The sequence below is a fragment of the Camelus bactrianus genome, chromosome 9 (genome assembly GCF_048773025.1).
Source record: "Camelus bactrianus isolate YW-2024 breed Bactrian camel chromosome 9, ASM4877302v1, whole genome shotgun sequence".
Taxonomy (NCBI): domain Eukaryota; kingdom Metazoa; phylum Chordata; class Mammalia; order Artiodactyla; family Camelidae; genus Camelus; species Camelus bactrianus.
The window spans coordinates 1,828,851-1,848,691 of NC_133547.1; the positions used below are offsets into that span (position 1 = coordinate 1,828,851).

The window sequence follows — 19,841 nt, forward strand, 5'->3', positions numbered from 1 at the left end:
TTTAAAAAGTTACATATAAATCCCACTCCTGGATATATATCTGGAGGGAGCTCTAATCTGAAAAGACACATGAACCCCAATATTCATAGCAGCACTATTTACAGTAGCCAAGACATGGAAACAACCTAAATGTCCATCAACAGATGACTGGGTAAAGAAGTTGTGGTGTATTTATACAATGGAATACTACTCAGCCATAAAAAAGAATGAAATAATACCATTTGCAGCAACATGGATGGACCTAGAGATCATCATTCTAAGTGAAGTAAGCCAGAAAGAGAAAGAAAAATACCATATGATATCACTCATATGTAGAATCTAAAAATAAAAGGAAACAAAGAGAATACTCATGAACTCATCTACAAAACAGAAACAGACTCGCAGACATAGTAAACAATCTTATGGTTCCTGGGGGAAAGAGGGTGCGAAGGGATAAATTTGGGAGTTTCAGATTTGCAAATGTTAGCCACTATATATAGCACTAGATTAAAAAAAACCAGATTTCTTCTGTACAGCACAGGGAACTATATTCAATATCTTGTAATAACCTTTAATGAAAAAGAATATGAAAATGAATATATGGATGTATATGTATGACTGGGACATTGTGCTGCACACCAGAAACTGACACATTGTAACTGACCATACTTCAATTTTTTTTAAAAGTTACACATACAGTTACCATACGACCCAGCAAGTCCACCCCTAGGCATATGCCCAAGAGAAAAGAAAATATGTACCCACACAAAAAGCTGTGCACAAACAGTCACAGCAGCATTACCCCTAATGGCTAAAAAGTGGAAACAACTCAGGTATCTATTCACTGGTGAAAGGACAAACTAAACACAGTGTATCCATATAACGGAATATTATCCAACCATAAAAAGGAAGGAAGTACTGCACATGCTACAACCTGCATGAACCCTGAAAACACTATGCTAAGTGAAAGAAGCCACACAAAAGTCCACATATTGTATGATTTCACTTATGCGAAATGTCCAAACAGCAGATTCACAGAGACAGAAAGACGACTGGTGGTTTTTAGGGCAGAGAGGGGGCAGGAGATTGGGAATGGCTTCCAACATGTACAGGTTTCTTTTAGTGGTGATGAAAATATTCTGGGATTAGATAACGGTGATGGTTGCACAACTCTGTGAACATACTAAATATCCACTGAACTGTATATTTTAAAAAGATGAAATGTATGGTATGTGAATTATATCTTAACAAAAATACAAAGTATTGGTAACTTGAGATCTGCCCCATGCGCTTAGCTGGTCAGCCACAGGACCAGTGGAGGCTTCTTTGGAAAGCTGCCTGGACCTCCCTGTTCCGCAGGCAGTAGATGACAGGATTGCACATGGGCGTGGCCACCGTGTAGATGACGGACAGCAACTTGTTGAGGTCCATGGCTTCTATGCGGCTGGGACGGGCATAGATGAAGAGAGTGGCTGAGTAGAAGATGCCCACCACAACCAGGTGGGAGGTGCAGGTGGAGAAGGCTTTGCGCCGGGCAGCGGCTGATGGCATACGGAGCACAGCCCTACCAATGGCCATGTAGGAGGCTATGGCCACCAGGAGGGAACCCCAGAGGATGACGATGGCAGAGATGAAGTCCACCAGTTCTGTCAGGGCCACATGGGTACAGGACAGGTTGAGCAGAGGGGAGACGTCACAGAAGAAGTGGTTGAGGACGTTGGGGCCACAGTAGGACAGGCTGGCGATGCATGCTGTTTTGATCACTGAGACCAGCAGCCCACCAAGCCATGAAGTCACGGCCAAGCCCAGGCATACCTGGGGCCTCATGAGCAGCGGGTAGTGGAGTGGGCAGCAGATGGCCACGTAGCGGTCATAAGCCATGGACGCCAGGAGGGTGCACTCCGTGCAGATGAGGGAGATGAAGAAGAAGAGTTGGGTCATGCAGGCTGTGAAGGGCACATGGCAGGGTCCAGTCCGCAGCCCCGCGAGCAGGCTGGGCGTGGTCACCGACACGTAGCACATCTCCAGGCAGCTCAGGTTGCCCAGGAAGAAGTACATGGGCTTGTGGAGTTCGCTGTGCCTGCAGACGAGGAGGACGATGAGCGAGTTCTCCAGGAGGGTCAGCAGGTAGAGGGTCAGGAAGACGGCAAACAGGACGTCCCTTATGCCCAGCCTCGTGGACAAGCCCAGCAAGACAAATTCCTGGATTCTGGTCATGTTGCCCACGGCCAGGGACCTCTCCATCTAAGAACAAGATACATCTACAAAGTAGTTCACAAATCTCTCTCTACATCTTGCCTCACCCCAGATTCAAGACATCATCTCACTTGAGTAAATGAAACAATCTTTCATCTGGTCTCCCTGCTTCCTTTGCCTCTACAGTCCTTCTCCACGTAGCAGCTAGTGGAGTCTTTGAAAATCAGAGGTCACATAGGGTCACTCTCCTGCTTACAGTTCTTGACAGTTGCCCCATCATTCTTAGAATAAACATCATGTTCCTTATCATGGACTTCAAGCCGCCCAATTTTCTGATCCTTGTCAGTTGCTACAGGTTTAACTCATGTTCCTCTTCTCCCATTTACCCAAGTCCTGTGGGCCCCCTTTCATTTCTCAAATGTTCCAAGGTTCCTGCAAGCCTTGGAGAATTCCCACAGGAAGTTCCTTCTCTCTGGAGCACCCTCTCCTCATCCTCACTTTGCCCATTTCTGGGAATCCTTGACATCCTTGGCATAAATTTGTCAATGCCTTACCTTCAGATAAGACTTCCCTGAAAGTCCTCTATGCAACCTGTGTCAGTTCTTGATCCTGCATCACAGAGTGACTGTTACTATTTTAAATTACTCGTGTGTTTGTTCAGGTATTCAAAGTCTCTCCAACAGGACTGCAAGCCTGGGGGAAGGAACTGGGCCTGTCTTACTCAGAACACGGTCCTCAGTACCAAGCAGAAGAGCACACTGCCCGGCCCATCACAGTTACTCAGCACATGTTTATTCAATGCATGGTCGATCCAAGCTGGATTTCCAGGTGTCACACTTTTCAGCAGGTGCAGCAACAGAAGAGGATGTTGGCTGGGAGCACTGGGGCTCTACCAGGCTGAGCGTCTCTTCAGTTTCTGATGATTGTTGATTTGAAAGGAAGTCAATACGGTATGGTTGGAAGAATACACACCTTGGGGTTAGAAATCCTGCCTTGTCTGCTTATTACAATCCTTAGCACATTGCTTGATTTATGCAAGCCTTAGGTGTTTTTTTCTCTGTGAAATGGGGAGGATGGTATTGGTTCCTGTGAGATGTTGTGGAGATTGCATAAAGAAATGAAAGGGAAAGTTCTACACAAAAGAGTTGTGACTTCTGATAAAATCAGATCAGTCCCTTTCTTAGGTGACATCTGAAAAACAACATCAACAATTCTACAGTGAACTTCGGTGGTTCACCTGGCTACCTTTGAGTGGAGGACAGCCCTTATCTCCTTTTCAGAGATTCCTCTGTTGATTTGATGACATTTGTCAATAGAATTTACCACCATTTTTTTAGAGAAGAGTCAGCTATGGTAATTTTCTAGGGTAAAAAAAAACAACGGAAGTGTGATTCCTGACTTCTTCTAAGGAAGGCTACCTGCAACCCCCACTCAAATCTCTTGTTGTAAAGATGGAGATAACATTTATTGCATGTGTTTATGTCCAGGTTGGGGCCTTTTAATAAAAGACTTTATTCATTTTTCAATACCAAGGAAAGTAGATGTCATTTTCCTCACTGGTAAAGAAGAAGAAACTGAGGTTCCCAGAGGCTACAAGGATGAAGTGAAAACACTGGGGTTTTCAGATAGGTTCTATCTGATTTGTATTACCCATCAGTGCAAATTATGGAGTTAGTACTCAGTTTAACGCGGTTTACAGACGAGGATCTGCATTCTGGAGCCATAGTTACAGGGTTACTTCACTGTTCTGGGTTTCAATTCCCTTGATTACACATCTAACCTCAGAGACGGTTAAATGAAGCAATGAGGTTAATGTGCTTAATGCTCAACTGAGGTCTGTTCTCTTCAGTCCAAGAATGGTTGGCGCTGTCCCCAGTCCTGAAACGAGCACCTCACATCTGCCGCAAGAACAGTCCCCCAACCGAAGGACCACGCTGTCCATGGTCCTGAATATGCCCCCCACCCCAGGCCCCTTTAGTATTGAATGCAGGCGTTCCCCTTAGTTCTAAACAAGAACTCGTCAACTGCTCTCTTCCCTCTGTGGTTCCCTCTCCTCATTGGACTTTCTTCTTCCATGATTCACTTTCATTCTGCTCCTTCTGTTCGTAACTCCTGTCCCTGCCCCAGACTTAGTTCTGCTATGAGGCAAGTCTCCTGAGTCAAACCTCACAACCAGTCGCCTTAGGTGCCAAGAGGTGCTTTTTGCTTTATCTCACATAAGAACCAGTCCATTTAGTTTCAAGGGTCACTTTCGAATTCCTCAGCCCAGAATCAGAGTGCCCAGTGCCTATTCGGGATTTTGTTTCATCTTATAAACATTTATCAAGCATCAACAATGCACTGTGCACTGTGCCGGGCACAGCTGGGATATGGAGATGAACAGATGGGTTGCCCAGAGTTTTCCATCTAAATCTTTCTTATTGACTGAACTTGGACAAGTTACTTAACCTGTCCGACCCTTCAATAGCCTTTTCCGAAAAAGAGATGGATGTAATTATCTCCATCTCAAATTATGTAGTATCTCCACTATTAAATAAAAGTCAAATCTACTGGGTTCTGAATACTAAATCTTCAAGAAAAACCTGTGAGAATTTGAACAAGTCACAAGTCCTTGTAGAACTTCAGTTTCCTTATATGAAAGTTGGGGATTACTTCAATACTTGTAGGATTCTCATAGGGGTGCCCTGTGCAAAGTTTCTGGCACATGGTAAACAATAAATGTTACCTCCTACTATTAAATAGTATGACATCCAAAAATAAGTATCATTTTTATTACTAGTAATCAATGACTAGTTATTTAATAATGATTATTAATTAACAATTTCAGTAGGTAACATTATTTCATTAATACAGGTTGTAACCATTCTGTGAGGGAAGAATTATGCTCTGCATTTCACAGAAGAGGAACTAAAGCTTGGAGAGGTGAAGAAACTTGACCAAGGTTACACAGATAGTTACAGGCACTTCTAGTAGTCAAACCTGGGTCTCTCTCATTCTAAAGCTAGTGATCATTCCTCTAGACTTCGCTGCCTCTCCGTGTGAAACAAGTTGCACGTGTTTGAATCTTTGCAGTGAAGCTTGGACCTGACCTCCAAACTGGATTTCAGTGCTGACATATTAATAACATCGTTTCTAACAGAGAAGGGAGTCAGGAACACAAAAGGTCAGGGTAGAAGTTTGACGAAGGAGTACTTATTTCTACAAGGAAGGACTGGGAAAACCTCATGTACGATTTGACATTTTACTGAGCCTTGGGGATTCATAGAATTCTGAAAGTTAGAAAATGGATAGAGTGGTGGGCAACCCAGGGAGAAGGAACTGCACCAGCAGAGACATAAACATGTAACCACATTTTGCTCAAAGTCATTCAGCTAGTTGGGAACTTCAGCCCAGATTTTCAGCTCCCAACCCCGCCAACCCTTTCTAATCACCCCAGAGAGACATCCTGGTTCAGAAGAAAGAATTTAAGCTTTAGGGTCACATGAACCTGAACCCCAGCTCCAAATCCTCCTCTACTTATTTGTGTCAAATCAAGCATTTTTTCTTACTCTTGCTGACCTTCAATTTCCATCAGTAAAATAGGAACTGTATGTAAAACTGCATCATAGGATTCTTGAGAGGATTAATGGAGATTATACAGGAAAAATACTCAGCAAAGCACCTGATAGAGAGTAGACTGCTGTTAAGTGTCATTTCCTTTCTTCTTATCTTGATATTCCCTTCTCTTTCCCCCAACAGATGAGCTACACAGCCTCCTTACCTGAATAGTTCATGTAAGATGGGTCTATCAGAATAGATATGGTCTTCTTCCTTCCTTAGTGTCTCTGGTCAGTGACCAAATGGCCTGAGCATCCACTCAGGGATAGAATTTTTAGGAGTGGGGCCAGAGGGTTCAGTAGTCAGAAGATAAGGATGTCTCTTGAATTCATGCCAACCTTGGTCCTGAGCTGGAGTTCCCACCAGACCCACCTCACATGTTTACCCACCACATACTCTGAACTGGCTGTTGTCTGGGCGCTGCCAATTTGCCTCTGTCCTCTCTGCCAACAAGTGGAAAAAACAGCTTAACCAAAGCTAAGGATCTCTGAGGCCTCCCTCCCCTGATCTCTGTGGAATTAAAGAACAACTGGGAAAGTTTTTTCCCTAAATTTCAACTAGTCTTAAGGGAAAAAGGCAAAGACATCCCTAATTTAGAATCAATCTTTAAGCCGTATCACTAAGCATGCATTGGTACCCTGCTGTGTGCCAGAACGTGTTCTGTATGCTGGGAACACAAAAACCAGTCAGACTACACTTCTGTCCAAGGTCTGCAGTCAAGGTGGACGTGCAACTAGAAGAGGACCAGAAGCTGGGGAAGCAGAGAGGAAGGGGGCTAGTCTAGTTGTGAGGACTCGCAAGAGGCTTTCAGGAGAATGTGGTAGCCGAATTGAAGGTTGAGAAAGACTGCCAAGATTACCTTCACTCAGCACAAGTTAAGGGACACTAAGTATGTAGAACAGACATACACTATGTCACATGAAAGATTTATTTTTTGTCTCTCTCATGCTTTGTTTTTTATTGAAATACAGTCAGTTTACAATGTTGAGTTAACTTCTGGTGTACAGCATAGTGATTCAGTTATACATACATATTCCTTTTCATAGTCTTTTTCATTATAGACTATCACAAGATATTGAATATAATTCCCCATGCAATACAGTAGGACCTCGTTTCGTTAATCTATTTTATATGTAGTATTTAGTATCTATAAATCCCAAATTTCCAGTTTATCCCTCCACCCTGCCTTTCCCCCCGGTAACCACAAGTTTGTCTTCTATGTCTGTGAGTCTACCTCTGTTCTGTAAGTAAGTTCATTTGTGTCATTTTTTTTTAGATTTCACATATAAGTGATATCATATGGTATTTTTCTTTCTCTTTCTGATTTACTTCACTTAGTATGACAATCTCCAGGTCCACTCATGTTGCTGCAAATGACATTATTTTATTCTTTTTTATGGTTGAATATATATTGTATATATACACCACATCTTCTTTATCCAGTTATCTGAAAGTGGACATTTAGGTTGCTTCCATGTCTTGGCTATTATAAATAGTGTTGCTATGAATGCTGGGGATATTGAAGATATTTTTAAGCACTCTCCCCTTTGTCTTCTGCATGAATTTAAAATTTCTTAGTATGATATTTCAGGGCCTACATTCTATGTATCCAAGCTGCAATTCGCCACTGTCTTAGGCTTCTCCCCATGCCTGGAACACCTAGTTTCCTTTCATACTTCTGTGTCTTGGCTTATTCAGATCAATCTTCCTGGAGTGCCTTCCCCTATTTCTTTTCTACTAGAGAAATGTGAGTCACCCTTTGAGGGTGAATTATTCAGAAGAGCTACCACTAGCCTCCTTTATCACTGACTCCAACCATCCCTTTTCTTTTCTTTATGGATTTTTTAATTGGTAAACTATGCATAACATGAAATTCACCATTTTAGCCATGTTTATAAGTGTACAGTTGAGTGACATCAAGTACATTCATACTGTTTTTCAACCATCACCACTATCCATCTCCAGAACTCTTTTCATCTTGCAAAAGTGAAATTCTGTATCTACTAAACACTTAACCCCCATCCTTCCAGCCCATGGAAATCACCATTATACTTTCTGTCTCTTTTAATCTAACTCATATTAGTGGAATCATACAGTGCTTTTTTCTGTGATTAGCTTATTTCACTTAGCATAATGTCCTCAAGGTTCATCCATGTTGTGGCATGTGTCAGAATTTTCTTCCTTTTTAAGACCATCTAATATTCCATTGCATGGACAGACATTTGGTTTATTCATTCATCTGTCAATGAACACTTGCTTCCACCTTAGAGCAATAGTAAATAACACTGCTGTGAACATGGGTGTACAAATATCTCTCTAAGACCCCATTTCCAATTGTGATACCAACCCCATTTTGTTCAATGCTGCCTAGGGCTAGTTGGATGTCTTTAGATCATGGGACACACCAACTCCAAAGTCCAGCTGTATCCAGCTGAGAAAGGGCCAGGAGTTGGGGCTATTATAAGAGGCAGGAGGAAGATGAGTCAAGCATGGACTGAATTCAGGATTCTGATGGCCTATTTGACATCTTGGAAGACCCCTTTAGGTTACAAGCAAAAAAAAAAAAATCAAACTCAAAATTAAGATTAAAAATGAAATGAAATTAGAAAACAAACTTATGGTTACCAGCAGGGAAAGGGGAGGGTAGAGGGATAAATTGGGAGTTTGGGGTTGGCAGAAACTAACTACTATACATAAAATAGATAAACAATAAGGTCCTGCTGTATAGCGCAGGGAACTATATTCAATACCTTGTAATAGCCTATAATGAAAGAGAATATGAAAAGGAATATATATATGTGTATGTGTGTATATATATATATATCTGAATCACTATGCTGTACATCAGAAATTAACACAACATTGTAAACCAACTATACTTCAATTTATAAAATTTATATGGAACCATCAAAGACCTAGAATTGCCAAAGCATTACTGAAGAAAAAGAAAGAGGCTGGAGGAATAACTCTCCCAGACTTCAGAAAATACTATAGAGTAATCAAGACAGCATGGTATTGGTACAAAAACAGACATATAGACCAATGGAACAGAATAGAGAGCCCAGAAATGAACCCACAAACTTTTGGTCAACTCATCTTTGACAAAGGAGGCAAGAATATACAATGGAATAAAGACAGTCTCTTCAGCAAATGGTGTTGGGAAAACTGGACAGCAACATGTAAAGCAATGAAGCTAGAACACTCCCTTACACCATATACAAAAATCAACTCAAAATGGATTAAAGACTTAAACTTAAGACAAGATACAATAAACCTCCTAGAGGAAAACATAGGCAAAACATTATCTGACATACATCTCAAAAATGTTCTCCTGGAACAGTCTACCCAAGCAATAGAAATAAAAGCAAGAATAAACAAATGGGACCTAGTGAAACTTACAAGCTTCTGCACAGCAAAGGAAACCATAAGTAAAACAAAAAGACAACCTACGGAATGGGAGAACATTTTTGCAAATGAAACGGACAAAGGCTTGATCTCCAGAATATATAAGCAGCTCATATGACATAATAAGAAAAAAACAAACAACCCAATCCAAAAATGGGCAAAAGACCTAAAGAAGCAATTCTCCAAGGAAGAAATACAAATGATCAATAGGCACATGAAAAAATGCTCAATATCACTAATTATCAGAGAAATGCAAATCAAAACTACAATGAGGTTTATCACCTCACACCAGTCAGAATGGCCATCATTCAAAAATCTGCAAATGACAAATGCTGAAGAGGCTGTGAAGAAAAGGGAACCCTCCTACACTGCTGGTGGGAATGCAGTTTGGTGCATCCACTATGGAAAACAGTATGGAGATTCCTCAAAATACTAGGAATAGACCTACCGTATGACCCAGGAATCCTGCTCCTGGGCATATATCCAGAAGGAACCCTACTTCAAAATGACACCTGCACCCCAGTGTTCATAGCAGCACTATTTACAATAGCCAAGATATGGAAACAGCCTAAATGTCCATCAACAGATGACTGGATAAAGGAGAAGTGGTATATTTATACAATGGAATATTATTCAGCCATAAAAACTGACAACATAACGCCATTTGCAGCAACATGGATGCTCCTGGAGAATGTCATTCTAAGTGAAGTAAGCCAGAAAGAGAAAGAAAAATACCATATAAGATCGCTCATATGTGGAATCTGAAAAAAAAAAACATAAATACAGAACAGAAACAGACTCATAGACATAGAATACAAACTTGTGGTTGCCAAGGGGGCGGGGGGTGGGAAGGGACAGACCGGGATTTCAAAATGTAGAGTAGATAAACAAGATTATACTGTATAGCACAGGGAAATATATACAAGATTGTATGGTAGCTCACAGAGAAAAAAATGTGACAATGAATTATATATATGTTCATGTATAACTGAAAAATTGTGCTCTACACTGGAATTTGACACAACATTGTAAAATGATTATAAATCAATAAAAATGTTAAAAAAATAAAAATGGAATGTATTGACCCATGAACTGAATACCCAGAGTAACATGATGCAGAGAAACCCAGATACTGCAACAAGGGCGTCAGGATCCAGTGTCTTTCCCCATCTGATGAAGCTTCTTGCCTCTATATGGGTTTTATTCATGATATGACCCTCCTAGGTGCCTCTGGGCAGGTCCAGATCTACCTCCCACCAGTCTCAGATTCATCAGAAAAGAGTCTCCCCTCAAGAGGACCAGCACAAATCTTGAGACTTAGTCTGACTGGACTGACTTGAGTCCTATGCTAATCTCAGAAACAAAAATTGCTCATGGAGATAAAATACAGTAATGGCTCCAGGAAAAGGTCACAGCCAACTGAAGCAGCCAGAGTGAGGAGCAACAGCTCTCCCTGCCCCAAAGGCTGGAGGCACGACTGGCCAGAGAAAGGGGAAGAGGGTGATGGGCACACATCATTGCAGGTGTCTCTGCCCCGCTGCCTTAGGGTGTCACGCTAGTGCTTGCTGCCCTTTTGACCCCCCGGGAAGGAGACCCCAGGGAAAGTCCTGAGAAGCAGATCTGAATACTCACTCATTTTTTATTCATTCTTTGGTAAACATTTATTGAGTGACTGCTATGTACCAGAAATGGTGCCAGCTGCTGAGGATAAGGTCATAAGCAGAATTAGCTGGGGTCCACTTAGAGTTTAGTGGGAAACAACAGGCATTAACCTAATCATAACACAGATACAACTAAAACTGTAACTGAATAGACATTTTTCCAAAGAAAATATACAAATGACCAACAGGTATCTGAAACAGTGCCTGGCATTGCTGATCAACGGGGACATGCAAATCAAAACCACAATGAGATATCACTGTTGGAATGGCTATCATCAAAAAGACAAGGGAGAGGGGTGAGGGGTATAGCTCAGTGGTAGAGCGAGTGCTTGGCATGCACGAGGTCCTGGGTTCAATCCACAGTGCCTCCATCAAGGAGGGAAAATGAAATAAATCGTTTTAAAAAAGACAAGAGATAACAAGTGTTTGCAAGGATGTGGAGAAAAGGGTACCCTGGTGCACTGTTGGTAGGAATGTAAACTGATGCAGCCAGTATGGAAAACAGTATGGAGATTCTTCAGGAAAATAAAAATAGAACTACCATATAATCCTGCAACCCCACTTCTTCATTATACCCAAAGGAAACAAGAACAGGATCTTGCAGAGACACCTGCACTCCCACATTTACTGCAGCATTATTCACAATAACCAAGATGTGAAAACAACCCGAATGCCCATCAGTGAATACGTGGATAAAGAAAGTACCATTCAGCCATGAGAAAGGACATACTTACACCAAAACATAATCGCAAAAAATATTGCACAGGACACACTTACACTCAAAAATTATTTATTGTTTAGCAGAAATTCAAATTAACTGGGGGTCCTGTGTTTTTACTTGCCAAGTCCAGCAACACCTCTTCCATGGAAACTGTGCTAGTATTGTGCTTTTCAACACAGATACAGCTGGTGCTCCAGGAACAGAACCGTACCCACCTCAGCAGAGTGCCTGAATGATGTCTGCATGAAACAAGCCATTAGGGAGATGCTGGCGCCATTGTCAAAGCAGGGAATCATAAGGTAAGAGACAGACAGAATTCAGTTTGATGCACACTGAGGAACCCAAAGAGCACGCTGGGTAGGGATGTCCAGCAAACAGCCGGATGAATGTTTCTGGAATCAGAAAGGGGATGGAATGTGGGTCCCTCTTCTTTGGACAAACAGACGCCCCAGGGCAGCCTTCACCTCCTTGTTCCGAAGGCTGTAGATGAGGGGGTTGAGCATGGGGGTCACCAGGGTGTAGGACAGGGACACCACCTGCTTGCTCTCCGGCGAGTAGCTGGCCTTGGGTCGCAGGTGGATGACCCCTGTTGTGCCGTAAAACAGAACCACCACAATGAGGTGGGAGGCACACGTGGACAGGGCCTTGTGGCGCCCCCTGGCGGACGGCATCCGTAGCACAGTGGCCAAGATCCCGACGTAGGACGTGGCTATCAGACAGAAGGGAACCATGATGACCAGCACTGTGGCCGCCAACACGTTGGCTTCGAAGAGCCTGGTGTCCGCACACACCAGGCTCAGCAGAGGAGCGATGTCACAGAAGAAGTGGCGGATGCCACGTGGCCCGCAGAAAGGGAAGCGGAAGAGCCAGGCGGTGAAGACCAGCGACACGGGGACTCCGGCCAGCCAGCACGCGGCGGCCAGCAGGTGGCAGAGGCGGGGGCTCATGATGGCGCCGTAGCGCAGGGGCCTGCAGATGGCCACGTAGCGGTCCCAGGCCATGGCGGTCAGGAGGAAGCACTCGGACGTGACGCACGACAGCACCAGGAGCAGCTGCAGGGCGCAGCCGGCGGGGGACACGCCCAGCCCGGGCCGCAGCAGGGTCACCAGCAGCCGGGGCACAACGTCCAGCGAGAAGCAGAGCTCCAGCAGGGCCAGCTGGCGCAGGAAGAAGTACATGGGCGCGCGCAGGGCCGGGTCCCGCGCGGTCAGCAGCGCGATGAGCGCGTTGCCCAGCAGCGCGAGCAGGAACGCGGGCAGCGAGAGCGCGGCGAGCAGCGGGCGCAGCGCGGGCAGGTGCGCGAAGCCCAGCAGCGCGAAGTCGCCGGCCGAGCTCCGGTTGGCCGCGGGCGGGGCCGCGGGGGCGCCCGGGGGAGCCCAGGCCGCCGGCATGGGCCCGGGGGTGCGGAGGGGCCGAGCCCGGGGGCGGCGGAGCCTGGGGGAGGGGAAGCGGTCAGGAGAAGCATGCAGTGGAGACGTGCGCCTGCCCGGCCTCTGTCCCCCACAGGGCGCGCGACACGGGGCGGCGAGCGAGCGTCACAAAAGGCAGCTCGGACCGTGCCCCGCGCGGGGGCCCCCCTTGCCTGCGCAGTGGACGCGGAATGAGACCCAAAGGCCTTACCGAGACCCCCGGCCCCGCCCACCTCTCTGACTCCGCATCACTGAAATCCTAGTTCTCATCGTCAAGAGAAATTTGAGAACTACAACTATAAAAACTGCTTTTTATTTAAGAAGAAATGCACACGGGGACCTCCTTCGGTTTGAGCTATACTGAAGGCTGAGAAACACTGTTCTAGAACACTGCCCAAAAGTAACAAAACGCCGACATGGGGGCGGAAAACCTGTGATAGCTCATAAGGTGCATCCGTTTGTATAAACTGTCTACCGAATCCCTGTCTGGGGCAGTTAACTTTCATGTAACTCCTCGGGGAAAAGAGCTTCCTCTTCCTGCTGCAACCGGACTTTTGATTGTCTTTTCAATACAAAAATTTCTGACTGCTTTACACATTTTTTAGAATCTTCCTCCTATTACAGTGCTGGACCATTGTGCCGATCAGCCTACCCACCTCTGCTCGCTGCCCAACACCCGTCGCAACCACCACACTCAGCACAGTCCACGTCCCTTCCTGTGAAAAGCACACGGGACTTATTTCGTACCAGGCGTGGGTTTAAGCACGTTACCGGGGAGCGGAATCCTCATGACCGTCCCACAAACGAGGTACTGCCTTGCCCGGCTTGCAGTGCGGAGACCCAACAGTGAAGTAACTTCCAGCTCCGCACAACTCAGCACGCCAGCTGATGTCTGAACCTCGGCCAGAATGACTAACCAGGATGCCCATGCTCTTGGTGCCTGGATTCAGGGCTTTCCTGATCATCCTCAGTTTAGCGTTTGGCCAGGAGAGGCTGTTGGTGATTTGAGAGGTTTTGCTAGGGCTCTGGAGAGGATTTCCTGGACCCCGGCTCCTCAGGCGGCGCTCAGGGGTGGGGAGCGTCCCGTCACTGGGCGTGCTTGGAAATGCGGAGCCTCAGCCCCACCCAGACCTACTGAATCGGAATCTGTCTCGTGACGGCGGTCTGGGTGATCTGAGAGCACACTAAGGCCTGAAACGTGCTCTAACCACTTTTCTTCTCATTGGTCGCCCTTGTGGGTCACTGGCTTTAATGAGAACAGTGTCTACACTCTGCCTGGGGGTGGGGGCGGGTCTCCCCTGCAAGCAACAGCTACTGGCCATAATGTATTGATCTCATCTTTCTTATACGAAGAATGACAGAAACAGAGAGACAGACAGACAGAGAAACAGAGATACATAGATAGAGAGAAATTATTAAAAATCTTGGTGAAACTTGAAGAATGTTTCAGGGGTTTTATGTCATACAGACGAATCTGACCACTGGTCTCTTGGAACAGTAAGAATATTCAAATCTGATAAACAGCTCTCAAATTGTTCAGCTGGGCCCACAAGGTAAGAAAGGCTCACAAAACCTCTTGGTGATGTTCTCTGAGGGCAGGGACCTTCTCCGCCTGCGTCCCTGCTGAATCCCTGCTCCTCAGCACATAGAGGTGAATTCCCTATTTGAGGACACCCTCTCTGGAGTAATTCCTCCTGCACTGTGATTTCCAGACACTGGCTGTTAATGTCCTCTAAAGCCCTCCCACTCCCACTGCGGCCATGGCTGGGATGACCAAGAACATGATGCAGAATGACAACCACCTCTGTTAACCCAGCCCCTCCTTCCATGCAGCCCAGACGCACCTAGAATACTCCCCTCCGTGCAGGAAAGCAACAGTCTGCCTTGAAGTTATTCTCCTAAACAGAAGTTTAACAGAAACAGCCTGAATGGTGGAATGCTTGCAAGGAGAGGACAGAATTAGAGCTTAGCGTACCCACCAAATATGAGGGGTAAGAACAGTCCAAGGAGAGAGCTCAGACAAGCTGTGCAACCTTGAGCGAGTGGGTTAACCTTGATGAGGCCTCCATTCACTCACCTGAAAAGGCGATGTGACAATACCGATGGTTCTGGGCTGGTGGGAGGAGAGAGGCCAGGCAAATGGTAGTTGCCCCCAAACATTTCAGGGAGCTGGCTTTAAAGTCAACCAGATGGAACCTTAAACCCAAGTTGTCTGTCCCCATAAGACTGTCTTGAGAATTCACTGAAATCATGTAGAAGCCTTGGGGCAAAATAAAGCACTCTCTAGCAACGCCCATCAACCCATCACCACCGCCGTCGTCCCTGCTCCAGCCCCCACCACGCTCACCACCATTACCACCTCGCTATCATCACCACCATCCTCACCACCAGTGTTACCACCATCATTATCATCACCACCGCCATCGTCATCAGCACCAAAGAATGCTAACACTACCATGCACCGTTACAACTTATCATCAACGTCAGGAGAGGGGCTGGGGCTGTCCCAGCATCCCTGGCAGGCAGAGCCCAGCCCTCTCTCCCCCTCACAGCCTGGACCCCTTCCTCTTTGCAGAACTCACCTTCTCCTTTCTGCTCTATCTAGAGCCAAGGACAAATCTCCAACTGCTCAGCACCCCCTACCCTGATCCAGAAGCTGCCAGGGCTGACTGGGATCACAGGAGCCAGAGATTTCAATCTTTGGCTCTGGCCACAGAATGAGAGCTCTGAGGACTCGACCCCCAGAGAATTCATCACCAGCTCTGTGCCTGTGTGCCCCGGGTGAAGGCAGGGGGAGGTGGGAACTGTGGAGTCTGCTTCCCTGGAGGCTGTGGTCCCCTCCGTATCCCCCCCTCCTGGGCTTCTCCATTGCATGGCCCTTCTGACCTCTGCCTCCAGGACGTCCCAGAGGGGCTGGATTCTGCCTGATCCTATCCCTCACACAAGAAACCCACATTCTTCACCCTGGCATTCGAGCCCCTTCAAATTCTCCCCAGCCCAATTCTCCCACCCTCATGGGTCACCATGTCCTGGCCTCTCTTCCCCACACCTCCATGACCCCTGGTTCTGCTAGGGAAGCTGAAATAATCTCTTGTGTTTAAGATGTGTGCTCTTCCCTCTTTGGCTGCCACACTCCAATATTAAAAGTACAAACAGCCATTTAGAGGGCCTTATTACAGAAAATGAAAATACTAGCTACTGATGATGGTGGCTGGGTGGGTGGTGGCTCTGCGATCAAACTTTCCTGCTTTCTTGCTTCAGTGAAGGGTTTGACCACGAGGACCCACAGTTTTCTCTTCTATAAATGGGGCGTAGAAGTAGTGCCTACCTCCTAATGGGTGTGTGTGTGTGTGTGTGTGTGTGTATGGTGAAACAAATAAACCCTGCTTCTAAGGGATTGCACAATGCCTGGTCCCAGAAGTGCTCTCCGGTGCGGCTGTCACCGCGTGCCTAGCCGCAGCCGAACCGCCTCCCCAGGGCCTGCACCCGTCCACACCGCACTGTGAGCACTCTTACGCGTGTCTGCAGAACGAGTGAGCGAGTGAGCAGATGACTGCTGTCATTTGTTGAATGCCAACTTTGTGCGAGATGCCTGCTGACGTGTTTTGCCAACTGTGAATCAGTTTACAAAGTCACAAAAGGCATTAAAAATGGAATAGGGCAAAGACCATCAGCATCTCAGGACAAAAGGGTCAGTGAAGTTTTGTCTGTACGTGTGTCGTTACCTACACCGACATCGGTACTTCTTCCTGTCCGCTTCTATCTGTGTCCCTCTCTACATCCGCATCGATGTCAGGTCCATGTTGAAATCTGTGCTGATGGATCTGCATGTCCTTCTTCCACGTCCGCTAGTTTCAGATTCCACATTTCAGTGAGATCATGCAGTCCTGTCTTTCTCTGCAGGGCTTAGCATAAAGCCCCCCGGATCCATCAGTGCTGTCAAAAATGGCTCTGGAGCCCGACTGCCTCCGTGTGACGATCACGTGTCACTCCCTCGCTGGTGGGCTGCCTAACGTGCCGTGCCTTCATTTTCTCAGGGGTTATACGTGTAAAATGAGGACCCCGGTACTCATCTACCTCATAAGGTTATCCCGCAGCTTGAATTACAACACATAAAGCCCTTATTATGTGTAACCTATTATATCTGGGGAACAATGAATGCTTTACATTGGATTGGGGGCAAAAAAAAAAAAAAACAAAACACACATGAAAGTCCATGCCTGGCATATACCTTATTTATTCCAACCTGACAATGATTCTGTTGGATGGATCTTTTGCCCTCTGTCAAGGGTTGGTCGTCTGTGGCCCTGTGTCCAGTGTCTGTGGTCCTCAAGCAAAAATAAAATAAACATTTTCAAATTTCAACGTTCGTAGGTAAAGAGCTTTTGGCGAACACTATCACACTCATTCATGGATTGTCTGTGGCCCTCAGGCCGCAGTGGCGGAGCTGAGCGGTCGCGACAGAGAGCGTGTAGCTGGCAAAGCGGAAAATGTTCACCCTCCGGCCCTTTACAGAAAATGCTGGCGGGCCCCTGACCTATGCACAGAGGTCTGTAAAGACAGCGCACCCAAAGACGCACAGAGATTCAGGCGGACAGTGCGGCGCGCGCAAGACCAAAGTCACGCGTCAGAGCCAGGAGGGAGCTTCCAGCTCCGCGCCTGCAGCCCGGCGGGCTCAGCGCAGCTCCGAGCGCGACCCCCGCAGCCGGGCGAGGGCGTAGCGGGCTGCCGCGTGGACCTCGCGGTTTCGAAGGCTGTAGATGAGTGGGTTCAGGACAGGCGTGACGACCAGATAGAAGACAGCCACCAGCTTGTGGCTCCTGGCGGGGAGGGCGCTGGAGCCCCGCGGGCGCAGGTACATGGCGGTCACCGTGCCGTAGAAGAGCCCCACCACGGCCAGGTGGGAGCCGCAGGTGGACAGCGCCTTGAGGCGGCTCTCGGCGGACGGCAGCTTGCCCACGGCCGCCAGAATCAAGGCGTAGGAGGCGAGGATGAAGGTCAAAGGCACCAGGAGGATGGGCGTGCCCAGGCCGTAGACCAGCAGCTGGTTGGCGGAGGTGTCCGCACACGCTGTCCTCAGCACAGCGGGCAGCTCGCAGAAGAAGTAGTCGACGGCCGGCCGCCCGGGGCAGAAGCGCAGGCGCAGCGCGGCCGCGGCGTTGGGCGCCGACAGCGCGAAGCCCAGCGCCCAGGCGGCGGCGGCCAGCGCGGCGCAGCGCGGGGGCGTCACGAGCGCCGCGTAGCGCAGGGGCTGGCGCACGGCCAGGCAGCGGTCCAGCGCCATGGCGGCCAGCAGCAGGGCCTCGCAGCTGCCCAGGGAGATGCCCACGTAGAGCTGCGCCCCGCAGCGCGCCGGGGAGAGGGTGGCTCGGCGGGCCCTCATGTGCACCAGAGCCTGCGGGAGCGTGGTGCTCACGTACGCCGTGTCCAGCAGCGCCAGGTGGGCGAGCAGGCGGTACATGGGCCGGTGCAGCCGCCGGTCCAAGGCGATCAGCCCCACCAGGGCGCCATTGCCCAGCACCGTGGCCAGATAGGCCACCAGGAGCGCCGCCCACAGCAAGGGCCGCAGGGAGGGCGGGGCCCCCAGCCCCAGCAGCACGAAGTCTGAGGTCCCCGACTCATTCCAGGCAGCCGGGCGCATCCTGCGGGAGAAGCGCAGGTGTGAGGCCCCACTGCAGCCCCTCGTGGGCTGAAGGTGTCGGCACTGGTCCTTTTCCCATCTCTGTACTTTGCCTCTCCTCCTCCCCACCCGTCTCTTTCCTTCTCTCTCTGTCTCTGTTTCTCTCCCTCCCTCTCTCCCAGCTCTCATCTCTCTACTGCTCCCTAACTTTCCATTCAAAGAATAACGATCATAAAATCCATCTCTCAGGGTCTGTAAGGCTGAACGAATGGATTCGCCCAGCACAGTGCCTCACATGCACTATTATATTTTTCTTTCTTTCCTCTCTTTTTTCTCCATCTTCCCATACCGTTCACGTTTCTCTGCTTTTCCTGTCATTTTTAAGTGTTCCCGATTCCCTCTCTCCTCTGCCTCTTATCTCATATTTCTCCGTCTCCACATCTCAGTTTCTGTTTCATAATAACACCAGCAGCTACCATTGCCTGAGCACCAAGTGTGTGTCGGACGTTCCACTCAGCACTTTGTGCGGATTAACTCATTTGTCGCCAGGAAAGGGGGTATTGTTATTCCAAGTTTACACACAAGGTAGTACGTTCTGAGACAAGTCTTTTGTTCATGTCAATCTGAAGAAAAAACAAACCGAGAAACAAACCAAGCCATGCCTGGCTGCTAAGCCCATGCCTTTAACCATTACACCCAACTTTATTCCTGTCTCCGCTCTCTGCCTTTTCAGCCCTTATTCCTCCCATCCTTCTCTTGTCTTATTGCACTGGCTAAGAACTCAAGTACAGCGTGGAACACTGGCAGCGAGAGCAGCCGTTCTTGCCTTGCCCCTGACCTTCATGGGGATTCAGCTAGTGCTTACTGTTGTTTAATGTTTGCTGACTTTATTATTGCCTTTCCTGGGTCAGGGAAAGTTGTCTCTTTCCCTAAATTACTAAGATACTTACCTGGACCATGAGTAAACACTGTGTTGTATCTAATGATTTTCTGCCATTGGTTATTTTTAATTACCATATATTCTCCAACCTGTTGATGTGAGTTGCACTGACATACATTACAAAATTATATCCTTTTTTTTTTTTCAGTGGAGGTACTGGAGATTGAACCCAGGACCTCGTGCTCTACCCCTGAGTTACTATCCTCCCCCCCATCTAATCATTTTTGAGCACCAACCATGTCCTAGGCAATATTTCAAGAGCTTTTCCATGAATGAGCACATTCCATCCTCACAAATACCCTACGAGGTAAGT

At 47.3% G+C, this 19,841-nt stretch overlaps 3 protein-coding genes across 3 annotated transcripts; all 3 read right to left on the reverse strand.

Moving 5' to 3' along the window:
• Positions 1 to 1,278: 1,278 nt before the first annotated feature.
• LOC105074511 (olfactory receptor 6Z7-like) lies at positions 1,279 to 2,223 on the reverse strand. The gene has a single exon (XM_010962084.2). The coding sequence runs from the start codon at positions 2,221 to 2,223 to the stop codon at positions 1,279 to 1,281; it is 945 nt and encodes a 314-aa protein (XP_010960386.2).
• A 5,143-nt stretch (positions 2,224 to 7,366) lies between these two features.
• On the reverse strand, positions 7,367 to 15,392 carry LOC105074509 (olfactory receptor 10A7-like). The gene is made up of 3 exons (XM_074370823.1): positions 15,325 to 15,392; positions 11,997 to 12,993; positions 7,367 to 7,456 (listed from the first exon to the last, which is right to left on the reverse strand). Exons 1-3 carry the CDS (start codon positions 15,390 to 15,392, stop codon positions 7,367 to 7,369), a joined length of 1,155 nt encoding a protein of 384 aa, XP_074226924.1.
• Positions 15,393 to 17,643: 2,251 nt separating this feature from the next.
• LOC141578689 (olfactory receptor 2G3-like) lies at positions 17,644 to 18,609 on the reverse strand. Its single transcript, XM_074370824.1, has one exon. The coding sequence runs from the start codon at positions 18,607 to 18,609 to the stop codon at positions 17,644 to 17,646; it is 966 nt and encodes a 321-aa protein (XP_074226925.1).
• Between the last annotated feature and the right edge of the window lie 1,232 nt (positions 18,610 to 19,841).

Excerpts from the sequence above, each read along its gene's own strand:
- LOC105074509 (XM_074370823.1), bottom strand. The coding sequence starts at position 15,392 with ATGGCGGTGGTGATGATAATGATGGTGGTAACACTGGTGGTGAGGATG. Across the intron at positions 12,994-15,324 it reads GTGGTGATGATAGCGAGGTG|GCTCCGCCGCCCCCGGGCTC; the intron begins GTAATGGTGGTG and ends CCCCTCCCCCAG. Across the intron at positions 7,457-11,996 it reads CTGCCCTGGGGCGTCTGTTT|ACACAGAAGTATGAAAGGAA; the intron begins GTCCAAAGAAGA and ends GAATAAGCCAAG.
- LOC141578689 (XM_074370824.1), bottom strand. The coding sequence starts at position 18,609 with ATGCGCCCGGCTGCCTGGAATGAGTCGGGGACCTCAGACTTCGTGCTG.
- LOC105074511 (XM_010962084.2), bottom strand. The coding sequence starts at position 2,223 with ATGGAGAGGTCCCTGGCCGTGGGCAACATGACCAGAATCCAGGAATTT.